The following is a 25,709-nucleotide window of genomic DNA, read 5'->3' as shown; positions in this document are numbered from 1 at the left end:
CACAACCTCCTATATGTGCACAGTTGCACACCCCTAATATTAACTAATGAGATGGGTGGAGCCAATTTATTAATTTTCATGAGTACATGAGAATATTGAACCCCACGTTACAAAGATTCATTAAATAGTCTGTCACCATTTAAAAAAGTTAGATATTTTGTTGATAATATTTGAAGTTTCGAACCCTAAAAGTGAATGTGCCAGGAAAAGCTGGTCGAAATGATGCCAATGATAGATCAAGATTTTGATTAATATGGAACGATTCTTCTCCATTCTAAGGAAAATATTCTATTTTAGGTTCAACCTATTTGTAGTTATAGACTAGGTTCAACCTATTTATATATCCATATATATATATATATATAGAAATTTCCTCCAAATGTTTGGAGCAAATATCCTTCAACCCATATAAAATGGTGCCAAGTGTCAAAGTATTTAATATGAGGCTAACGTTTTGTTTTGTCACCAAGGTTAGATCTAACGTTAAAAACTGAAGACCTAACGTCAAATTAGATTAAAAATAAAAAATAAAAATAAGTGAAGACCTAACGTTGTTTTTTCCTTCATTTTTTCTTGTTTTTTTCGTCACTTTTATTTTTAATGGATGTTGACTTCCTACAGCCTACTCAAATTATTAAGGTAAAAGTGATGAAAAAACAAGAAAAATCGAAGTGTTGAAAAAAAATACAACAACGTTAGATGAAAAGACAAGAAAAAACGAAGGAAAAAAAAAATCAAAATGTTAGATAACTCTCTGTTAATGGAATAATTGAATAGAGATTAAAATTAATCAAAATATTATCCAAAACAAGTAGACTCAATTGTTAAAATATCAAAAAGAGTACCTTAATATGATAATATTTTTCACGTATATGCCAAAAATCGCTTCTTCTCCTAAAGCAACAATCTTTCAGCCGCATATGCAGAGAACTTGAGAAATAGAGAATGAAAAAAATGTATGCTTATGATATGACTCATCAACTTCACCTTGTTTAGGTTTACTAAAATTTTCTAACCTTGTTTAGATGTGATTTTTTTTTTTTTTTCTTCTTCTAAGCCAATGTTAGCTCTTTACATTTTTTTTTTTGTTTTTTTTTTTTATCTAATCTGATGTTAGGATTTCAGTTTTTAACGTTAGTTCTAACCTTGGCGAAAAAAACAAAACGTTAGTCTCACGTTTAACCAAAAGAAAAAAAAAAGGTTAACCTTAATTAGTAAACTGCTATTAATGACCTTTAATATTTAATGTGCATATTAAATGCTTAGACACTTGGCACTATTTTATATGGGTTGAATGATATTTCTTCCAAACCGGTTTGGAGGATATATATATATATATATATATATATATATATATATATATATATATCTCCTAAAAAAAAAAAAAAAAAAAAAAAGGTAACCTTACAAATTACATTTTTATTTTATAATTAACCTATAATTTTGGCGTGTTAGTTCTAACTAACCCTTTAATTTTTTTTAAAAAAACAATGATGAATTCAAGAGTTGGTTGGGACTGACGTGTAAACATTGTGAGATAAAAATATGGTTTTCAACGTTACCAAAGTCTGTTTGGATTTATGATTTCAAAAAATACAAACAAAAAAATAGCGATTTTAAAACGTGCAATTTGAAAATACAAACTTTAAAAACACAGTTAAAAGTTTAGTAAAATTACAGTTTAGCTTTTAGAATATTGCGTTTATTAAAACAACACACTCATTACCTACGATTGGAAAACATAGTTTTTTCTATGTTTTTAAAACGCACTCTAAAAAAATGGTGTGTACACTTTTTACGACTTGGTTTAAAATTGCAATCTCAGCTTGTGAAATTATACTTCTATTAAAGAGAGATACTATATACCATACTTTTATCCCGCTTTATTAATTTGAAATTATAAATTAGCTTTTGAATCAACCTTTATTTCAAAAAAACTAAATAGCAGTGTTACGTAAATAAACAAAATAAGATAAAAATATGGTACATAACATTGTAAAGGATAAGAATGAAAGGAAGTTAGAAATTGAAACTCATTAAGGGCATATTAGGCATGTAAGTTGTGATTAAGGAATCCTAATCACAACTTAAAATCCTAACAGGCAGCAAATCAAGGCAAGAGTATGTAAAAATGGTAATATAATTAATGAAAAATATTAACCTAAAAAAGTCAAATAATAAAAAAAGGGTGGAATATATATATAGTATATACAGATAGACGCTTATTTTTCCCACTCTCTCTCTCTCTATTTTGCTTTGCCGCTAACCATAGATGGCGTCTGCGACCCCACATTCCCAACGGCTCAAAACCAACGTCTCTCACCATTCACCAACCTCTTTCACTGTTTCATTATATCACCACTGACCAACTCCTCTGTTTTCGTCCTCTACAATAGATTGATATATTCACAACACATGTGAAGCTTCCTCGGATGTTTCATACTTTGTTTCTCTCATTGAAGTTAACTGTTACAACTCCAATTTTAGCTGAAACCCTCTTCGTCTTTTGCTAGATAAATCTCTAATCATTTTTTAGACCATTGCGATCTCTCTCTCTCTCTCTCTCTCTCTCTCTCTCTCTCTCTCTTGTGGGTTTGTTTCTCTTTCTATGCGGTTACATGGAGTTCTAAATTAAGGTAAATTGCAAACGGGTGTGAGGTATGCTTAGCGTTGGATGATTTATATTGGCATTAAACAGCTCCTCTGGTTGCGTGTCTGAGCGAGTGGCTCTCCTCCTCTGTTTCTCTATCTCTCTCTATATTTCTGCGTTTCTGGGGGGTTTTCCAATTGTAGAAAGAGTGATCGAGGGGTGACAAAGATTGTGAGGTTGGGTTGGGTTTCCAATCTTACCATCCATTCTCTTGAAATGGGTTGTGTTGTCTTTTGTGTTTTAGAAAAGGATTGATTGAAAAAATATCCAGAGAGTGAGAATCCAAATTCCAATGAAAATGGCGTCCTCGCAGGTCGACATTGCCGGCTCTGCGCCGTTTGGTTGTGTTCTGAGGGACCACAACAGGCGAGACCGACGCAAAGAAAGCAACACCCACTCGACTTTCCAAAAAAACCTCAAGAATTTGGTCAGAGGTCACCTCCATTCCTGCATTTCAATCTCTTCCGACAAGAAGAGGGAGAGGGATCAGAACAACAACGTTGACTCTTGGGTCGCCAACGGAGAGACCAACAATCGCCGAGGCCTCCGATTGAAAAACAACAACGACAGCGCGAGGCAGCCGGGAATTCTTGATAGATGGGCTACCCAACAAGCACGAGAAGTAGCTTCAACCATTGAGAAACAGAGCCAGGAGCCTGATGTCATAGAACTATCAAACTCACCGTCTCTTGTTTCATCAAGGGCTTCGAGTTCTTCTAAGAGGGAAGAAGACTATACGGCTCCATCGGATAGTTCTACTGAAACCTCGATCCTCGGCGCTTCTTCCCTTGTTCAGATATGGGAGAAGAGGCTAAACCGGTTGAATGGTTTGAAATTGAATTCGACGACCTCACTTTCACCTTCCAGGTCTACTTCTGGATTCAGCTGCATTGAAGAACCTCACGGGTCCTCTGTTGAAGAACCATCATCAGCCGAAGAAGCAGGGGAAACAGGGGAAACAGGGGACTCTGTTCATGAAAGATATGATGCTCCACCCAACGACGACCCGTTTCCTGATTGGGAGTCAGACAGAACGGCTCTGAGTGATGCACCTTCTTCATCACAAGGCCGAAAGTCCGATGCAGGAGAGAATGAGAAGGTTAGAGTTGCGGATATCATTAAGAGATTGGCGTCTGCATATCAAACACCCACTCCAGTAACTTCTAGGAGCGACGATAATGATCATGGCCATGGGCATTCTAGCGAGCAAGCATCGCCAACCAGAGAGCGTTCTTCGTTACCCGAGCAAATGGAGCACAGAGTTTTCTCGCAGGCTATAAATTCACCTCGGATAAGAGGACGCCAAGCCTTCACCGATTTGCTTATGCACTTGGAACGAGACAGGCATAGGGAGCTAGAGACATTGGTTGAACGTCGGCCGGTTTCAAGATTCACACAAAAAGGCCGCATTCAGGTAAAGTACTTCATTCATTTCAACATATATATACTTCCTTTGTGATATATATATATATATATATGCAATCCATGTAAATTTATTTCCTGGTATCATGCTTGTTTGCAGTCGTTGATTCGGCTTCGATTACTACAGCGGGGCATGGCAATTCGAGATCCGCAGCGCCCTCCATCAACATCGTCTGGAGTGAATATTTTACCACAGGGATCTAACATTGTGCATCTGAGGTGTGTATAATCCTTTTCCATTGACACGTTGTATTAAATTCAAACATATGCAAGTGATGGAGGGTTTGCAACATGGTTTGCTGTGGTATGTGGAACACAAATTCTTGGGAAAGCTCTTTTAGTGAGACACCACTTAATCCAAAAGTTTAAATTAATGATTTTGATCCTGAATATATTATATTAACCACTCATTCTTATGATATGTTTCTTATATGCAACTTAATTGTTTTCACTCACATGGGTACGCTCAACAATAGGAATGTGATAAACTGTTTAATTTCAATGTTAGATAAAGGGGCATGCTCATTGGAGTCAATTAGAGAAACAAGTTAAGGCATTATGGCACATCTAAAAATTTTGAGCTTTCGAGACCAAAAAATGAGAAGTAATGCTGTTAAATGTTGCAGTTTGCCTATGCATATAATTCAAAGAAAAAACTTTGATATGGGAACTGTTTTAAAATAGAAAATTTAGAGTTGGCATTTCTTAATTTAGATAAAGGAATCGAGAATCAGATAAAACTGGGTAGCTGTCAAAGTATAATAATGGAATACATCTATTTTTCTGTTTGGGGTTTTGAAGCTCAAGTCACCATTAACAGTATCATCATCCCTATTGGTACCAGGCCTAAGAGGCTATTTAAAACTCTTCATCAGATGAATTTGAAATTGAACCCTTGAGTTCTGAACATAGTTTGCAAAGTTGATGAAAATGATTTGGCAATTTGGGTGTTATTTGAACCTATGAATCTATCTGCCTTGTTAAAGCCTCAAAAATTATTACATTCGGTTTCTGATGCAGGGACAGATTTAGGAAAGGTGCTGAACAAGTAGCAACAGCCCAGAATAGTGCAGCTTTGCCAAGAAGCAATCATCGGGAGATAGTAAACAACACTGTTGATTTGGACAATTCTTCCACCACCAATCAGCCTAGTGAACACACCATCAATCAGGAAGTTAGTATAACTGAGCAGCACAGCACACAGCAGGTACAGAACTCAATGCCACACACTAGGGAAGATACTGTTTGTGAAGAAGCCAGTTCAAGTTCAGATGTAACAAGCCAAGGAACAAGATTAGAGGCTAGAAACCTTGACTCACAAACAACCATAGATAGTACAACTGCTTCCGTGAACTTTTGGGATGAGAATGACATAGCAGAAGAACTAGAGGTCAGTGACCATGAGTATGCAGAATCCAGTTATGATTGGATTGGTGACATTTCTCGCCCCCGAAGTTATTGGGAAGACCGCAGACGAGCACGGTACGAGGAGGTGCTTAACAACTCGAGCAATGGGGAGATCCATAAACTCCTTGAAAGGTATACCAGCTTGCTTTCCTCCTATCTGTTTTCTCTCTTTTCCCAACATTGTTCTACTCTTGACATTTAAGAGTGAATAAACTATAACAGGCAAATGTGAAGTTAGATACCCTTGATAATGACTAGTGAAGCTTGGCCTTGAATTAGATATTGTACAAATATTTCATATTTCACCAATTAGGATTTCCAATTTTGTGTATGCAGAAGAACAGTATCAACTTTTCTTGTCAGTGACTTAAGAGAGAGAATTGACAGATTGATGACGTCTCGATTGGAAAGAACAATGCATTCAGAAGAAGAAGAAGAAGAAGAAGAAGAGCATGGCAGCCAACAGAGAACGAACCAATTGATGTCTTTGTTACAAAGACATAGGCATGTATCAGGTAGTCATGGAGAAGAAGAAGAGCATGGCAGCCAAGAGAGAACGAACCAATTAATGTCTTTGTTACAAAGACATAGGCATGCATCAGGCAGTCATGAAGTAGAAGAAGAAGAAGCGAATGGCAGCCAAGAGAGAACGAACCAATTGATGTCTTCGTTACAAAGACATAGGCATGCATCAGGCAGTCATGAAGAAGAAGAAGAGGATAGGGAGAGGGAGGAGGCCAGAGATGTTGCAGAAGAAGGACAAGAGGTGGTGGAAGACAGAGATGGGGCAGATGAAGAAGAAGAAGAAGAGAGGGAGGAGGAGGAAAGCTTAATTGGCGGTCAGTATAATGAATCCAGTGCTTATTTTGATCAATCCTCATCATTGCCACAAATGCCTACACCTTCTCAATTATGGTCATGGACTGATCCAGATAATGAAGTTAGTGATGATTCTGAAATTGTTAACTCTACATCTCAATCCCCACAACTATCTCAAGCTTACCATCAGGATACTCAGCAAACCCCTTCCTCCAGAAATCATAATTCAACTGTGAGAGTTTACTTTACTTTATCTCCCCATGAGTTATGTCAATATAAATTCAAGTTGTTGAGAGTTTATGGCAATGAAATAAAATGCTGATGGACTTGCAGGAAATGGAACTCATATACGATATGAGAGGCCATATGGAGCAACTCTATCATGAGATGTCAGAGCTAAGAAAATCAATAAAGAGCTGCATGGACATGCAGACAATGTTGCAACAATCCATTAGTCAAGAGGTTCATTCAGGTTTGTGCTCATTCCTCTAAGCTATGACTGAATTCCATATCATACATGTTTAATGTGTGAAATCATTGTGACAGTTCGAGGAGAAGGGAAGAATTCCGATGACGGGGCACCAAAGAAAGGAAATTGCTGTATTTGCTACGAAATGCAAGTGGACTCACTTTTGTACAGGTATTTTCCTTTGAAACTAAGGTTCCCTTTCCTTTGTTGTTGTATTTTGTCAGTGAACTTATGATTTCTCTTATGTGTCAGATGCGGACACATGTGCACCTGTCTCAAATGTGCTCATGAATTGCAATGGAGTAATGGAAAATGTCCAATATGTCGAGCTCCAATAATGGATGTGGTGCGAGCATATGTGGGCATGTAGAGAGTACTGGTGATCGAGTTCTTGCTCCAGAGGACCACCTTTTTATCCGTAGAAATTTGTAAAGCGGGAATTGGAAAGTTGAAGTGGTATAATTTTTTATTTACCATCTATGTTTTTTGTACATGTCTTCTCATTCAACATTACTCACATGCTTTCTCTTTTTCAACATGTACACTGTATGTGCTTGTTTTTTTTAAAGGGAAATGACATTTAACAATCTCTGTTATTGATCATCATTCTCTATGTATATAGTTCTAGAAATTGCACTATCTTCACTCATTCTCTCTCTCTCTCTCTCCCTCCCCAACCATATTTATTCTATTTGTAAGCAATCAACCCAAAGAAGAATAGTTGAAAAAGAAAAGGCTCGAATCATTTAGGATATCTTAAATGAAAAGGGATTGAATCCTACAGAACAAGAATGCTGTCCTTCTGCTCTTTTTGAAGTTTGAAAGCCTCTTCCGTGTTACTTCCATACAAAGTCATCGAGTACTCTACTTCAAGAAGCAGGAAAGACCATTGAAACCATAATTGTTTTTACTTTTTGCTTCCAAAGTGAGCAAAATGTACAAGAATGTTGGGTCTTTTTCTCCCCTTTCCTTGCTTCCAGTATGTTGAACCATTAAGTAGCTGCATTGCACCATAAAACTTATCTTCCTACCCGATGTTCTAAAGCGCAGAGGATGGAGAAAAAATTTTGAACTTGAGACATCTACAAATATAAATAAGATTTTTCTCTCTTAGTTGTTCTTTTTGTGGACCTTTGACATATTATATTTTTTGCAACTACTTGAACATCACAGTATGAATAATTCTAGAAGTCCCTCCAAAAATGATGTGGCTATTAAAATCATCATTTGATCAAAATTCAGTAATGATCAATCACAAGTTCAATGGTGATTTTAATAACCACATCATTCTTGGAGGAATTCAAGAGGGACACAAGAAGAACTTGTAGCATTACTCTTACAATATAGGAGTGTACAAAGTACTTTTATTTTCATAGTAGATAATTTATTTACCTGGAACATTTCCCACCACCCTAGCGTGTTTGGGTGTGCGTGTATTTGTACTTTTATCTTTAGGGATGATTACATTTTATCCTTCAAATTATCACCTTATTTACACTTACAAGTCTAAATTACAACTCAGACATATAGATTACAAAAAATGTGGGTAACATAAAATATTTTGGTAATTTGTAGATCCGAATTAGAGTGAGCCGAAGTCTTAAGATATAAGTGCAATTGCTGTGTTAATTGGGGGACAAATATAATTTTTCCCAGAAAATCACATTCTAAAGTGTCATGAAAGAAGTAATTAACCATCATTTTCAAATAGTTAAGAACTATTGTCAGAATAGTTACTGTATTTCTGCTTTGGGGAGAAAATAGGAGCAAAATTTCCTTTAGTGTTTTCCGAGCACAGTATCAATGGTGGTTCCTAGATATGATGTCATGCAGTACTTCTCCCAAATGCCAAACAGAGTTCAGCTTTGAGTGTAACTAAAGTATTTTTTTTGGGTAAATATGTAAGTAAAATAGTTGCCAAAGGAAAAATCTTGTCAGATCTTTAGCAATTTTATGGGCAGTGAGGTATAGAAATTTCACTTTTACAGTTTTACTGCAGACCAAATGGTTGTGAACCTTTTTTTCTTTCTGAGCAACCAAAATGGTTCTAAACTAGTTATGCATATTAACTACCGCTTTGAGGTTCAATAATGTCGTTTTGCTCACTTGGACGGCTCTTAGAATATGTCTTGCAGGGTGCAATTTCGAATGCAATATAAAGCTTTGGCTTTTTTCACTGGACACTAATTGATTTTTAGATGAGATGGTCAAAGGTCCGATCCAACAAATGGTATCAAAGCCAGGTTCATAGGTTCGAGTCGCGGGAGCGTCATATTGAGAGAGAGATTGTTGAAGTTCAATAATCCCGCCCTACTCACTTGGACAGCTCTTAGAACATGTCTTGCAAGGTGCGATTTCAAATGTCATAAAAGGCTTTGACTTTCCTTAGTGAACACTAATTAATTTTTAGATGATAGGGTCAAAAGCCTTATCCAATGTAAAGACATATGAGAGCTCAGTCAAATCAACCATGATAGTCAGCAAATAGACTCCTTAAACTCCTCCACAATTCATGATGACTCCGGCAACCTCAGCGGCCCTTTCACGCCCATAACAGAAGCTGATTTACTGCACCTGACAGCTGCACTCTCTCATCCCTTGATTTACGCTCAATTGCTCTCCATGTTTCCTGCACTGACAGTCTGACTCTCAGCACACAGACGTCATCTTACGATAGCTGAAGTCTCCTCACTTTCTTCATTTGTGTTTAAGTGTAGTACTTTTGTAAAAGCTTTCTCTTGTGTTTCCTTTTGTTTCTGAACTTCTTGCAATTCACCTTGTGATGATGTAGGAAGATATTTATCTATATTTTTTGTAAAAATAAAAATAAGGAAAATATCAATAATAGTATTGGAGGAGCGCTCCTGATTAGAATTTTATCCGTTTTTAGATAATGGAAGTTCGAAAAGAAAGATTGTCACGATTCTCGCTTATTGTTAATTTTATATTATGATTTTATTTTATTAGGACTTTAATTCATTTCCTTAATAGGGTTAGATTTGTTTTAATTATTTTTTTTTTCCTTATTAGGATTATATTTATTTTCCTACTAAGATTAGATTTACTTTCTCTACTAAAAGTAGGTTTACTTTCTCTACAAGTATGTCTTTTCTATAAGGCTGGCTTATTTTGTAAAACTAAAAATCAATTGAATTATTATCAAATCAGAAAATTTTCTATCAAATACTCTGCGAAATTTTATCTTTCTTTTAACCTGCGGGTTTGTTTTATCTTTTGGGGTAGAAGACAAGACGCTTATCCTTGCAGAATCTAGAATCTGCTCTTTGATTAGTTGCTTGTACCCAACTCTATGTACTTTTGGTTATAAAAATAAATGAACTACTCTGCTCTTGGCAAGCAACCAAGACTGATTTCTCTAAATTTCTCCAAACTCTTTCACTTTAGGTATATAGATAAGGTTAAAAAAAAAAAAAAAAAAAAAAAAAAAAAAAAAATCTCTTTCAAACATACCAGAGGTCAATAATGGGAAGCAATGAATCCACCAGAGATATTCATGTTTTTTACACTGAGAAGTGTGAATGAGGGTAGGTGCTTTTGGCACTTAAAAATACCCCAAAATTGCTCATGGTGCTGGAGAAAGATATTGAAAATGAGGGGTGTTGCTAAGAAGTTTTTGAGGTTCATGGTTGGGGATGGAACTAATATTCATCTCTGGTTAGATTGGTGGGATCCAGATGGTGTATTGATTGAGAAGTATGGATATTGACTGGTTAATTACTCTAGAAGTAAACTGGGTTTCCAAATTGTCTACGGTAATGCATGGAATGGAATGGAGTGGAATAGAATAGAATGGAATGGAATGGAATTGGCAACCTGCCAGGTCTGAGGACCTTGTCAATATACAAAGCAAGTTGTCTTTTGTGAAAATTGGTGATAATAGATAAAGCTATTTGGATGACATCAAAGAAGAATTGTTATGCCAGCGGTGATACTTGGGAAGAAATTCGTACCAAAAGGCCAAAAGTGGAGTGGTGGAGGCTGGTTTGGTTTGCTTTAGCTATTCCTAGGCGAGCTTTTATTTTATGGCTTGCTATCCAAATGGTCTAACAATTGGTGAGAAGCTGGGGAAAGGTGCACTGCGTATACTACAGAAGTTGTGTGGAATGTATAGAACACTTGTTTTTGGAATTGGACATAGCAAAAGGTTGTGGCAAGAAGTTATAAGGAGAAACCTAATTGATGATCCTCCTATTGCTTGGTCAGAAACCTGTTTTGAGCGTACTTATGAGTGTTGCATTCCACATTGGGAAAGTATAAAAAAAGAAAATAGTTAATATACATAAATGGACTCAAGCCATTAGCTTAGGATTTGAGCTAGAGCAGTGTTCAAATATGTATATTAATGTATTCTTATTAAAAAATCTCCAACCGTTTATCTCTTCAACAAGTGATATCAAAGTCATGGTTAGCTTGTTGGACGAGTGTCTAGACACATCTGTTTGGGAGTTGCGCTTTGTAGTCTTCTAAGCAACTCTTGATGTGGGACTTTTAGAAATAGACCTCAAGCCCATTAGCTTAAGCTTTTTGGGCTAAAATGATGTTCAAATATATATATATATACACTTTGGGTAAAACCTTCGAACCAATTATCTCCCCAACAAAATCATGAGGCTGGGTGTAAGGGAATGGAGAAATAAGAGCTTAAAGGCTACTATATGCAAATTATGTTGGAGTGCAGCTGTGTATCATCTTTGGAGGCAGCGGAATGATATAGGGGGCATGGTAAACCACTTAGAGCTGAAGAGAAAATGTTGCAAGATGTTGGTTGGGAAGTAAAAAATAAAATAAGAGGGAAGGGAAAATTCAAGAAGATTGATGTGAATGTAAAAATTGGAGTATTGGCTTTGATATCTTGTACTGACTGGTTTTGTTTGTATTGTTGAGTTTTGGGTGATCTAGCTCTAATGCTAGAGTGTGGTGTACTCCTTGTTTTGTGTAATGAAATTTCATTCATTAAAAAACAAATGAAGTGTAAATGACTAATAGCTGCTACATATTGCTGCTAGGAGCAACTAAAACATCATTATGCAGCAACTTTTTAGGCAGGCTCTCTGATAGGCTCCCAGGCGACTCTAGATGCCAATGGAAAGGCATAATGGTTGTTAATAGCACTGAAATATTGTAGGAGGGGTCGTTTACACAATCACAAATGTACTAATTTCCTGAAATTAAAATTAAAAATGAAGACAGATTACTATATATAGATCACGTTTGGAAGTGGTCCTTTCTGATTGTGATGTGGTGGACTGTGATTGGCAGATATATGAGCTGGATATAAGCCTTGTTTTCGAAATTACACTGAAGATCATAACATTGAAGGGCCCCATGAATTCACGAATTGCTTAGGCTATACTTTTCATCAAGTCCAAATCACTGGAGCATAGAACATGATAGGTTTCTGTCATCCTACAATTCCCCTATTAAATTTATCTTCTTTTTTATCTTTTTATGTTTCTTTCATTTCTGTAATAAAGATTGCTGACACTAGGAGATGCCAGCACCGAGGTCCACTTGTTAGAGAAAAGACATGCATAGAGACAGTGACAAGGGCAACGGGCTCTTTCTTTTCAATGTCATTAAGAATGCCCCTTAGCTAACAACAGCTCATAAGAAAGGGCCAATAATAATAATGATTAATTATATGTATGTTAAAGACCAAGTGATATAGAGAGTTATAACCATTTCATAGTTCGAATTAAATTTTACAGCGCAACGGTATATATAATGTTACATCATTTAAAAATTTAAAATGCATGAAGAAGGGCCGGGCCACACACCACCCGAAGATCGGCCAAGCCAATCTTTTCAACAAAACTAGTAGGTTTTCTAGCAGAAAAGAGCTGTTAAGCCCACTGGTCAGACCAGACAGGTCAAGAATATAGAAAATGGGTCACAAACCGTCCTTTAGCAGATGTTTTGCCCAAGCGTAGCATCACCGAGAAAAAACTCATAAGCGTGTGATAGTCTCCCATGCCAACTCATGTAACCACAATTTCAAGCCTTGCAAGCCTCTCTAACAATCTTGGAGAGAGAAAATGCCCACGTCATAAACAAACTTTTGGTGGGATTCCCCAATAAAACCTAGAGAACACGTACAAGTCCGTAAAAGCCAAAAGGGACCTAAGGTAAAAGCTCCAGGTATGCATTATCATGACCTAAAAACCAAGCAATACTGTCTTTATTGACTTAAGCGTCAGAGTAGACTCAACAATCCTCCGCCGGTCAATGGCTCTCTCTAATTTTGCTTCCTCTTTGTAGGCTCCTCTTTGATAGACGGACGTGAGGTCATTGTCGATTTAAGAAACAACACATGACTTAGCAATGTAGATAACATATACACAGTTAGATATTTTAAAGTCAGTCCACATAATATAAGATGATTGCTTGAGCAATGATTTTGGAACCGATGAAACTCATAATTGAGCATCGAGGGCCAGGCCTATGGAATTTAGTATGAAAACGAACCCGGCAACGTCAAGGATAAGCATGCAAAATATTAGCTTCGGGTCTCAAATTTCTTAAGAGGACACTATTTAATTTGTCGCATCATAGATGGGGTAGCTTGTGCGACCAAAAAGGAGTATCATTTTGGGTTCTCGTGACAGCTTTTTTCAACATTCAATTATTTTTTAACATAAGACAACTTCAACTTCTGGTTTTCTGTATGTACAATGATGCATTTCTCACCTCAAGAACATGTCAAAGGAAGTACCAAAATCTTCATCTTCATAAACTCTGCGGGTTGCGTGCATGAATGTTTACTCATATTATATATACAAAGAATATCAGTTTAATTAACCCATCAAACAGTTTGCTGTGAGATGGAGTTTAAGAGGATGATATGACATTTAGTACCGTTGCGAAATTAATGAAACAAAATATGAGTTATATATCACTATATAGAGATGTGAAACATAATCATTAATTTTCCCAAGTATTGTCCTCTCTCAATTGATGCAAATATATTGGAGAAGCACATGGCTTGTTTTCTTTTTATCAAGATGAACTAATTCATGAGAAGACGTTGAGATGTCATTGTTACTTCCCAAGTTTCTTGGCATTATTTTCTCAAGCAAATTAATGAAATATTTCTTGGGTTAATAAAACTCTAAAAAAAAAAAAGAATTGGTTAAGATAGCTGTAAAATCAAACCATTAATGTTCATCATGGGGTATGTTTTGGGGCTATCCAGCGTGATCAACTATAGATGACATGCATGTGTCTGATTTATCTACAAAATCCACTGGAGATGACTTAAAATATTTCTTTTTGTCGTGAGGAATCCAAACCAAATCACGAACCAATTAAGTCAGGTGGCTCATTGCAAATTGCTTGCAAGCGAAGATTTGGAATGGACACAAATGGATAGTACTATATTGTTTACGGGCATTTTCGCGGCCCAGATTCGCGTGGATCCACCCTCTTATCCATGAACTTGGTTGGGTCCGGATGTCTTTGCTTACCAGTTGTTGTCACATATGTCAAATCATTATAGGAGCTTCGGTAATTCCACCCGGCTCTTCTGATTTAAGTATCGGAGGCTCTTTAGTTTTTCGGGAGCCAACATTTTTTCAATAATTTTCTGTTTGTTTTGCAAGAGTCTGTCATCCCGTCCGGCCATCCGAAATTATGCTTCAACAATACTTTAACCTCAGGCAAAATGTTTATGCTAATTTGTGTTCCTCTTCCAGTGGCTTTACTTAGATGTGCAAGAGCATTGGTTGATGACCCTACTGAATAGATTAATTCAAATTTGTCAACTGAATGACCTTGTGAATGCTAATGTTGGGGGACCAATTGCAGGACAGATGTGATATGTCTTTTCCATGTTCTGTGTAACCTAATAAACTTGAAAATGATTTGGCTTTGATCATAAAGACTGCTCTTGGCTCCCCAATAGATGCAATTTAAGACCTGGGTAAGTAAACAAACCACATACTAATTTCCCAAATAATTAATTAAATAGGTGCCAACTGGTCTGCAATCACTGTGTACAAGCTTTTGAAGAATTGTAACCACTTTTATGGTTAGTTCAACAAAACTCAAAACTAATATCTTGCAAACAACTGCACATTGATTAACTTATTATGAATCTTGAGAGGTTCAGAAAAAGCTGTAAAGAGCAGCAATGATTGGTCTCTCACCTTGAGGGCTCTCCAACTTGGTATTAGATAGGATTCATTAGCAGTAAAGGCACCAAGAATAGTGAAAGGAGGGTCCATGAGAGGGCTGGCAGTGGCACCACCACCAATCCCCACGCTTTCTCTTGCTTCAACAATGTGATAATTATAACTATCTTGACCTAGTTTTGATGGTGTTATTTAGAGATGACAATTTTTTATACAACCCACAAATTCAGCACGAACCTAACACAAATTAGCCTATTAGGATTAAAGAATTTAATTAAATGGGTAGAGTTATGGTTGACTTATATAATTTTATATTCATATATCAACGTAACCCGAATTCGACACACGACATAAGGGATGTCAATTTTTGACACAACCCGTAAATTCGATACAAACTCAATATGAAATTAGCGAGTTAAGATCAAGAAATTTGATTAGTTTAATATTTAAATAGGTCGGGTTATGATTTACTTATATAAAGTTATATACTCATTTTTTGATATTACTCGAATCTGACACGTAAACACTCATGGACCCTTAGAGTCATTATCATCCATGCCCTCCTCACATTAGCCAAAAATAGTACCCCTCACAAGAGGGTGTATGGCAGACCTCAACCCCTCCATGTTACAACTTCCCCAAGCCTGTCCTCTGTCCCCACTTTAAACTTTATAAAACCCCACATCATCCCTAAATCCTCATCAAGTCCTTCACCACCTTCATTGCCTCCTCAATCCTGATACCTTGCTTTCAACCCCATTTCTTCTTCTATCAATTCTCCCAATAATTTGTTGCAGTACCCAGATCATTCTTTTCTTCCCATCCTACCAAAAACACATAAAAATGTGTTCCGCTAAATTGAAATGGCAGAGGGGGGCTAATGCTAGCCTGACAGTCGCTCAAATCAATGGCCGCCCTGTCCTTCAGCCAACTTGCAACCAAGTTTCTAGCTTAGAAAGACGCAATTCAGTTAAGAAGACTTCCCCAAAAATCCCTTCTCCACCATCTCTTCCTTCACCAACTGATACTGCTAATCCTAAAACAAAGCCTTTTTCATTGTCCCCCCCTGTCTCACCCAAGTTAAAATCACCTAGGCCACCAGCGCTGAAGAGAAACAATGATCCTGATGGGCTGAATTCTAGAGCTGAGAAGGTCTTGACACCACAATGCTCCACTAAGCAGGCGAGTTCAATAAAAAAGTCAAAAAAATCTGGTGGGGTTGCAGCTGCAACTTCTGTTGAGACCTTCCAATTGAAATATTGTTCCTCCATGATAATTGAGAACCCAGGAAGGATAGCAGCCGCCAGGAGGGAACATGTTGCAATGATGCAAGAACAACGAAAGATAAGAACTGCCCATTATGGAAGAACAAAATCTTCCAAGTATGAAGGGAAGGTGGCTCCTCTTGAGTCATTGAGTGCTCAGGAAGAAAAAAGATGTACTTTTATCACACCTAATTCAGGTATGGAAACTTAGCTTCTTTCTATGGACATAGATAAATATCTTATGATGGAAATTAGAAACAAAGCTTTATGATTTGTTTATGGTGTTGTGCTTGCAGATCCTATCTATGTTGCTTATCATGACGAAGAATGGGGAGTTCCTGTCCATGATGATAAGTAAGCTCTCTCTCTCTCTCTCTCTCACACACACACACACACAAACACACCCACATTGAAAACTGATTACTGACAACTATGATCTATGCACTGTATGTGCAGACTGTTGTTTGAATTGCTAGCGTTGACTGCTGCACAAGTTGGATCAGATTGGACTTCAGTCTTGAAGAAACGGCAATTGTTTAGGTGGGTGTGATTTCAAGGCCATTTTTTTTTTTTTTTTTGGTAAGGTTAAATGAAATTATTAACCTGATGCTTTCCTATATTTTGTTTTTCACAAATAACATCTAACAAAGTGCTTCTGGGAATTCTTTTTCCAGGGATGCTTTTTCTGGGTTTGATGCAGAAATTGTTGCCAGATTCACTGAAAAGAAGATAACTTCAGTTAGCGCTGAGTATGGCATAGAATTAAGCCAAGTTCGAGGAGTTGTTGACAACTCCAACCGTATTCTTCAGGTAATGAAACAAACGTTCAACCTCTTTAATGCAACTACCCCCATTATGAAGTACTCCCAAGTCCCAACCTACCTTTTTATGTCTAAACTTATCATAAGCTGCAAAATGTAATATTTTCTTATCCTTTTTTTTTTTTTTTTTTTAACAGATTAAGAAAGAATTTGGGTCATTTGACAAGTATTTGTGGGGATTTGTGAACCACAAGCCCATTTCCACCCAATACAAATCATGCCACAAGATCCCTGTGAAGACCTCAAAATCAGAAACCATAAGCAAAGACATGGTGAAGAGGGGTTTTAGATTGGTTGGCCCTACGATCATTCACTCACTAATGCAAGCCGCTGGCCTCACCAATGACCACTTGATCTCTTGTCAGCGACACCTCCAATGCGCCGCCGACCGTCCCGCAGTAGCCACCACTTTATAGAATCACATGACAAGATGACAAATTCATAAAGCATAAGCTATAGTAGCTGATTTTCTAACTAAAGAAAGAAATTGCTTTTCGTAATTCTTAGTTGTGTGTAGTGGGATGTAATAAAAAGTAGTTTTGAAGGCAGAATCGATAGGATGAGATGGATAAGAATGAGATGATTAGAATGAAGAATAAGGGCAATTGAGAGGAGAATCAGAGGGACAGGCAGCATGTGCAGAAGGGCAGGCAATGGCATGTGTGTGGTGTGGTGTCAATGGCTCTCAATACTTATGACCACCACCACCCCACCCCACCCCACCTTTATTTCCTTCCTTTTATCAGACTGCAAAGGATAATCAGATCACAACTGGTGGCCCAGCCCCCGTATCTTCTCCTTTCCTTTGACTGGATAACAATTATTAATTCTGTGCTCCAAGGTTACAGTGTTTTTTTTGTATCTATAGTGTATACATATACTCACAAGAAGAAACTCTGCTCCAAGGTAACATGTCTTTGTTTCCAAGTTGTAAGCCGTAAGGAGAAACAAGTTTGTTGTAAGCTAATGTCAAGTTTGACTGTCTGAGTGTTTTTTCTTCTTTCTTTGTACTGAATAAATAGATTTGTACTAATATGAAGCATATTTTCCATGGCTTGCTTATTTCTTTACCACAAAACTTCTTTTCGTTCTTTAACTTTCGTGCAGCAAAGTAGCACAAGTATATGTATGATGACAGCTAAATCATGCCTTTTAACTCCATGAAAAGTAGCATTGGAGGGGAATCTTAGCCATGGGGTTGAGGGGCCTTAGCTTGCTGACATTCCCAAGATATGCCATCTTTTTAGCAGCAACAAACAATAAACATGGGATTTCCTCAATGCCTGTGTATGCAATCATAAATGCAATTGTATGCATGCGCATACAAGTAGGGTCGAAATTGGAATAACAGTTGTCATTCAAGTGATGAATATTTAAAGTGAATTGATGTGGTAATAATCCAGTTTATGAAATCATAAGCACAAGAAATTTGACAACTAATATAGATAATTAAAAGGGTTTTTACGAACTTCGTTTTTATATGGGGATACTTTAGTTCCTCTTAACTTCGATAATTAACTCAATGGACTGGACTATGCTTCCTATAAAAACCTTACAAATTGATGTGATAGTCTATGTAAATATCGCATAAACTTTATTTATTATGTAATTAATAAACAAAAATTCTCTTAATTTCAAATAAAATAAAGTTTTATTATTTTATATAAATAATATCGCATCATTTAAATTTTTTAAATAAAATAATAACATATTTACCATGTTACATCCATTAATAAAACAAAATAAAATTTTCACTGTAAAATTGAGGGAACAGGATCCTCTCCAGTTCATTTTGAACTGGAGAATATCCAGTTAATGGCAGGATCTCTTTAAAGAGATTATAAGGTCATAAATAAGACATATATTCTATTAATAAAAAATAATAAAACAAAATTATAAAAAAATTAAGGAGTGGCTGGCTACCCCCAACCACCCCAGTTGGGGCTGGGGGTGGCTTCGGCCACTCGGGCCACCCCCAAAGGTCATATCTTTAAAAAAAAAAAAAAAAAAAAAAAAAAATTGTTTGGCCCTTGGGGGTCACCCCCAAAGGCCAAAAGATTTTTTTTTTTTTTTAGTTTGGGTTTAGGAGTTGGTCGGACCACCCCCAAGGGCCATGGGTGGCATTGGGGTGCCTCTCAAGCCACCCCCAACTAAAATGGGGTGGTCCGGCCACTCTCTATGGTTAAGATGGGGTTGTCAACCACCCCTTTTATTTTTTATTTTTTAACCTGAAATATATATATATATATATTTTTTTTATAGTGAAAATGTATTATATTTGTGATTATAGGATTTTTAAAAAGAAATTTCAGTCAAGACCTTCTATTAGTCCATAATAACCTGGATAAGATCTATTCCGAAATTGAGAGGTAATGCGTATTACTACACTTTATAGTCGATTAGTCATAATCTCCCAATTTAGAATTAGTTGACTTTTCTTACTCCTATTGACTGCTGCTTTCCTTTGGTTCAAGATTTTCGTTGGACCCAACAATAGAAAACCCGAGAGACAGAGGAAGAAACCCTAGAGATCGTAGCTGAAGCGAGAGACAGCCGCGGAGGAGAAACAGAGCCTACGAGCAGAGCAGAGCAGAGGGTCAGCTACTTCAACTTGAAGGCTCACTTACACAAAAAATGGTCCGTCCATCACCTTCTTCTTACTCATTTGAATTTCTTGTTTTTAAAAGAACTCATATTTGTAGAGAGAAGTATTGTGGCTTTAGTTGTTGCAGAAGAAATGTAAAAGAAGGGTTTTTATTTGTTATTGGTCTGGTGACGCTTCTTAGGTTGGTTAGGTGTACGGACGCAAAGGACACATTCACACACAACAGACTTGTCGTACTTTCAAATGTGTTCTTTGGGATATGTTTTATGGAATTGGAAAATCCTGGTTTAGTTTTAGATTTAGATATTCAAATTCAGACCACTGTCTATCTGGAGTGATTAACGTAATAATGATTAATGAATTACACGGCTGCCTGCCTCCTTCGAAATTAGCAGAATACACTCATAATCATGGGATTTTTACAAAATTGTTTAGGACGCATCTAAATTTTATAAATTTGGGTGGAAATTAGGGACGGGGGTTTGCTTAAATCTTCAATACTTATGTTATATGAATCCCTAAAATGACATATCTTCATCAATTATAAATTTTGATTGGGTTGCCTTTCAATCATCTATTTCAGCCTGTTTAGGAAATATCTAATAGGTTTTATGATAACCCATCGTGCAGTCTAACAGTTTTAATCTTAGCTACATAATTTTAAATTTTTTATTTTTTTATTTTTGGAATATTGCAGTCTATCCCAGTTAACCCAAAACCTTTCTTGAACAATTTGACCGGGAAGCCAGTCATTGTGAAACTCAAGTGGGGAATGGAGTACAAAGGTATGTTGCTTTCACTGCTTGGTGACACAGACACTCACACACACACACAAAATTAATGGATTTCTAATTCTCATTTTTTGTGAGTTTCTAATTCTCGTTTAATTATCTGTCTATTCAGGTTTTCTCGCCTCAGTGGATTCATACATGAACTTGCAGGTGCTACTTTGCAATCCTTTTTTCTTTTTTACTGCATCCCACTTCATGTTTGTGCCGATTTTTGTATTCTTAGGAGGCCATAATTTATAACTTCTTAGCTTTCACTTCAGATAGCTCGCTACTTTTAACAGATATGAGGGAGTATTATTGTGTTGCTTTGAGATACATAGAAGATTTTCATGTGTATACTCATCATGGTAATACTTCTCATATTCTTACACTCTCCTTAAATTCATGGGAATCTCAAAGAAATCTTCTTGGATTTGATCCTCAAGGTTCTTTGTGCCTTGCTGTTGGATACTGTTTGTTTATGTTTTGAGGCAAGAACCCAGAGTCTTCTTCTTCTTGGATTTAAGTTTTGAGGCAAGAGCCCAGAATCTTCTTCTTCTTCTTCTTCTTTAGCACACATCATTTTCGACAAAACCTAAAACCTTCTCCTCACCACAATAAACTCTAGAGACATTGTTTTTTCCCATCTTAAAGCCCATCACAAGCACACATAAACAGGTTATCACTAATTTTTATTATTTCATCTGTTCTTAAAGATTGAGATGAGCTGCATAGATGATAGTCTTTGTTTATCTCATGCTTGTTATTGTCTTCTCATCTAAATATTCAAGAAGACTTAATGTGACTTCAATCTTTCAGATTAGGTTCAATATTGTAGCTTGAATTTATTTCTACCCTTATTTTTAAGGATCTTACATAAACCTGAAACTTACTGTGTTTGAACCATGTTGACTGAATAAAAATAAAGAAACAAAAGGGGTCCAATCTTGCATTATGTAGATATATGGTTGCTTGAAATACTTTTCCGACATGACTAAAATGTATGAACTTGAAATATACTGAGCTAGTTTTACCTTCTCATATGAGTACAGAAGTATTTTTTTGTTGTTATATTCATTTTATTAGCTTGGTAAAATCATCACATATATGAAATCTTATGTGCAGCTGGCTAACACTGAAGAATACATTGATGGGCAATTCACTGGAAATCTGGGAGAGATTTTGATAAGGTAACTTTTGTGAAACGCTAGTCGCTCCATTATAGTTTTACATGGAATAGTTAATTATGAAAGCGCCTCTCTTGCTGTAAATATATGTTTCCTGTGAGGCTTTTATCACGTAAACCATATGATAAATATAGAACAACTTATAAGACATGACATAACAAGTGGCAATGAATAACTTTTTGGTTCAAATGGAGGAAGATTGAATTTGATGGTCTTTAATTGGGGTTGGATGGTGCACGTTATTTAAAAGCTTAGTTTATTTTCTCAATAATATTGGTACTAATCAAAAAATTTCTCAATGATATTGGCAAACAGCCGTGAGAGTAGAAAAGTGTGGCTGGTGTTGGTTGTCTTTACTTGAAAATCTCTGTGTGTTTCTGCTGTTGTACTAAAGCATATGTAAATGATCCCATTAGGAAATTATATAATGTCACCTGAAGCTGATGCGTGTATGGAAGATTGATTTGTTGTGCTATGCATGTTACTCTCCAATTTGGTTCATTTCAAGGTTTATTGTGTAGGGTCCACATGCCATTTCCAGTTGAAGCAATAGTTTATGGTTTCAAAATTCATCTTGTTAGGATTCTAGGGTCAAGACCTTTAAATTGGGATTATTAGTTTACAATTTATAGGTGTTTTGATGTGCAGTGCGAGATCTGGAACCCCAAAAAGTATTTTTCAATAAATTTTCTTATGGGGTTAATATATATATATATTTGCGAGAATACGGGGTTAATATGTTAAGAATACTTTTTCTGCAATATTATTTTTATTATTATTATTAGGAGTTTTTTTATTGGGTTTTACTAGGGGTTTGTTTACTAGTCGAACTGGGGATCCTAGTCCTAGTACGTTAAGTAAGATCAATGAGTCTAATTCAAAGACCTCAGACTTTAATTGATTAAAGAACAAGTGTTGAATACTGAGGCACACTAGCCTCTCTGTGTTCTTTTCTTGCTCTTTACTTCGTCCCTTTGTAGCAAGGTGGAGGATGCGGTTGTGCGTTCAAGTACCACCAGATGTGTGTAACTTACCAAGAAAATAAAAATTCTAGCAAGTCCTCACCCTAGTTTCTAGCTTCTTTCATCTATCTAGATTTAATATTTTCAAGTCATGCTGCCAACACAATAACATTTTTTTTTAGATCTGAGACTCTAGATCCATAGATTCATAAGCACACTGATAAATTTTGTTCCACATCAGTGTGGCATAAGACCAAAAGATCCTAGGATCCGGTGGCAACTAGACCAATGCGTTATTGCTTCAAGAGAAGCTCCTATTGAAGTTCACTATGAATCTTTGGGTACCTACCATGAGATTTATGAGCACTACATCCAAGAGCACCCCCTCGAGTAAAAGAACTCTTGGATGAGTTGTTCTTCTTAAAGCTCAAGTCTGGTGCTGTAGTTCCCCATCCTTTGTTTCAATCTGAACATTACAAGCTGAATTTATTATTTTTTTGTGTAGCTTGTGGGCAATGATCCAAGTATAGGGTATATACATCATAAAACGGTGTAAGGTGTATTACTTAGAGTGATAGTTGTAGATTTCTGGAGTCATAATAAGCTTCTTTTTTTGGATGAATAGATTTCTGAAGTCATGTGTGCTTATGAATTCCGTTCTATACGTAGCATTGATAGTAATGATTAAAATTATGTGATGCTGTATGCTTAAATGAAATAATTAGATGAATGTACTCTCGAGTCCATAATGTTTGAACAAATTTGTAATTTGATAATATTTTTCAACTGTGTTTTAAGAAAATTTATTACATTTGATACCCACATTTGGTTTGAAGTGAAAGCTGCAATTTGTTTCTTATTAAATTGAGTTGCATTACCATCAGCCATAGTACTGCTGAAGAGAGTAGTTTCATCCTTGTCAAATTTATTTATATGCTATCCAAGTCATCAAAACCATACTAGTGTAGTTTAAATGGTTATGATCAAAGACCAAGTAGCCTAGATCTCCAGAAATTGTGAATACTTTTTATCACATTTACGATGGACAATAGTCATCTATTTACAACTTAGAAGAATTATAATCCCGTTGAGACAAGTCACTGATACATTTTTTAATTGTTTTTTTTTTCCATGATATGCAGATGTAACAATGTTCTCTATCTTCGTGGGGTACCAGAGGATGAAGAAATTGACGATGCTGATCGAGACTAAGAGATAGGATTCCCAGTAGTCTACTTTGTAATCCAATGTTGAGGTGTTGTGGATGTTGGATGTGCATGACTTTTAAAAGGACCCTCGTAGAGTAGATATACTGTTCCCTGCCATGCCATGCCCTGTTCAAGCATGCATTGTTTATTTTCACTCTGTTGTTTTCTGCAAGTAAATCTCTTTTTTTTTTTTTTTTTTGGGTCTCATTTAATTTCTAGTCTGTTGAAGCTCGTGAATGCAAATACTCATCCCACACTTGACGTGGTGTACCCGAAACGGTGAAAAGGATGTAACAAACACAAAATGGGTCGGCCCTACTTTTGGACAACGTTGTGGATACAGGCCGGGATTCTGACCACCAAAACCTCTCTCTGCACGGCATGGCAGTACTAGTTTGTGGGTCTGGCTGACAGTAAGCAAGCAGCATGCCGTTTCGGTGCATCCGATTATTAATATATTATCCGACCCCACATTTCCATTATCAAAATTACATTTCCCAAGAATTTTATGCCCCCACCCTAGGTAGGGAAGGGAGTCAAGGGACGGTGGGCTCAACTATAACTATAAAAGAGAGTACCAATGGTCATATCAAATGACACAAACACGGCGGAATACGCGCCTTCTTCCCTGGGAGAGAAGGAGCTCTCCTTCCTTCCTCGTTGGAACGAGATGCTGTCATTGATTATATACAATGTTTTACCCCGATCAAAGGGCCTCGTTAGTCAAAGATTTTCTTGTGTTGTTTTTTATGTTGGAATCCCTGGTCTCTACGGACACCGTTATTCCATATAATTAAATAAAATTGCTGTTTCCTCCCTGCATGTATTTAAAAAAGGAAAAAAAGACCATTGTAAATGGTTTTCCTTTTAAGTTTTCACAGAAAGCTGCGCTTCTTTATGAAGGGTGGTTCATCGAAGGTAACGATAATCATTTGCAGCCAACCATGGCATTGTTTAAGTGGATTTAGAAAAATCTCTATTAAATTAAGAAATAAAAATACAAATTACCCAAGAAATGCACAAGGAAGCATTATTATTATTAATTAGCACTCATTTCACGCCACCTCCAAGGTCTGGGGTGTAAACTGTAAAGAGACAACAAAGGTCATTAAATGGAGACCAACATGGCGAAATAGACGCTGCTCGGTTCACATGGAGAAACCGCGTTTGCGGAGGAGAAGCGTCCTCCCTCGTTGGAAGAGATTGTCATCGATACGATACTCAATATAAAAAAATGTTAACCCTAATAGAAGGAGCCTTCAAATGACTTGGTTTATGGGCATGCATCGTTGTATTATCATATTTTTAAGAGTAGTGATTTTTAGCACACCAGTGTATTTGAACAATAAGCACGCCGGTGCTAAAATATTATTATTATTATTATTTTTTACTGTTCAAATATTATTTTAATAATATTTTATAATATTTTAACACCGGCGTGCTTACTATTCAAGCACGCTGGTGTGCTAAAAATCACTACTCTATTTTTAAAAGTAATTAGCTCTCATAACATCATAATAGATGCTAACGTACTGTAGATGCAAACCCTTATTCACTCAGTTTAAACCAAACACAAAATTAGCAAATTAGGGTTAGGTAGTCTAACCCGTTTAATTAAATCGATCCGAATATATAGTATTACACTCATGTCTCAACACCCAGAATTTATAGCTTACCTAACACGAATCTAACACAAAATTAGCGGGTTATAATTAAATTATTAATTAAATTGATCAAATTATGGCTAATTTATACAATATTACTCATATTTTAACATTATCCAAATCTGACACGCAAATATGAATCGTCATCCTGACTAAAATTCGCCCCAACATTCCCAAACAACACACAGAGAGAAAATGAATAGGTGTTTTCTTGCAAACTAAAAAAATAATAATAATGCAACCACATAAATTAATAGTGACAACAACCATGTCCATGTATACAAAGATGGCCAATAAAGTTCGTAAAAAG

General features: G+C 36.4%; 3 protein-coding genes across 3 annotated transcripts; all 3 read left to right on the top strand.

Annotated features, from left to right (window-relative positions):
• Window positions 1–2,418: 2,418 nt before the first annotated feature.
• LOC132171310 (uncharacterized) lies at window positions 2,419–7,421 on the top strand. The gene is made up of 7 exons (XM_059582596.1): window positions 2,419–4,064; window positions 4,173–4,291; window positions 5,093–5,611; window positions 5,816–6,530; window positions 6,632–6,770; window positions 6,845–6,938; window positions 7,020–7,421. The coding sequence occupies exons 1-7, from the start codon at window positions 2,943–2,945 to the stop codon at window positions 7,135–7,137; spliced, it is 2,826 nt and encodes a 941-aa protein (XP_059438579.1). The 5' UTR covers window positions 2,419–2,942; the 3' UTR covers window positions 7,138–7,421.
• An 8,137-nt stretch (window positions 7,422–15,558) lies between these two features.
• LOC132170588 (uncharacterized) lies at window positions 15,559–18,065 on the top strand. Its single transcript, XM_059581610.1, has 5 exons — window positions 15,559–16,379; window positions 16,479–16,536; window positions 16,639–16,722; window positions 16,857–16,992; window positions 17,141–18,065. The coding sequence occupies exons 1-5, from the start codon at window positions 15,761–15,763 to the stop codon at window positions 17,417–17,419; spliced, it is 1,176 nt and encodes a 391-aa protein (XP_059437593.1). The 5' UTR covers window positions 15,559–15,760; the 3' UTR covers window positions 17,420–18,065.
• A 1,381-nt stretch (window positions 18,066–19,446) lies between these two features.
• Window positions 19,447–23,929, top strand: LOC132171185 (probable small nuclear ribonucleoprotein F). The gene is made up of 5 exons (XM_059582434.1): window positions 19,447–19,640; window positions 20,306–20,393; window positions 20,512–20,549; window positions 21,504–21,568; window positions 23,670–23,929. The coding sequence occupies exons 1-5, from the start codon at window positions 19,638–19,640 to the stop codon at window positions 23,737–23,739; spliced, it is 264 nt and encodes an 87-aa protein (XP_059438417.1). The 5' UTR covers window positions 19,447–19,637; the 3' UTR covers window positions 23,740–23,929.
• The last annotated feature ends 1,780 nt before the right edge of the window (window positions 23,930–25,709 follow it).

The sequence above is a fragment of the Corylus avellana genome, chromosome ca2, assembly GCF_901000735.1.
Source record: "Corylus avellana chromosome ca2, CavTom2PMs-1.0".
NCBI classification, from domain to species: Eukaryota; Viridiplantae; Streptophyta; class Magnoliopsida; order Fagales; family Betulaceae; genus Corylus; species Corylus avellana.
Note: the sequence above shows the minus strand (reverse complement) of the source record. Positions and strands in the feature narration are given on the sequence as shown.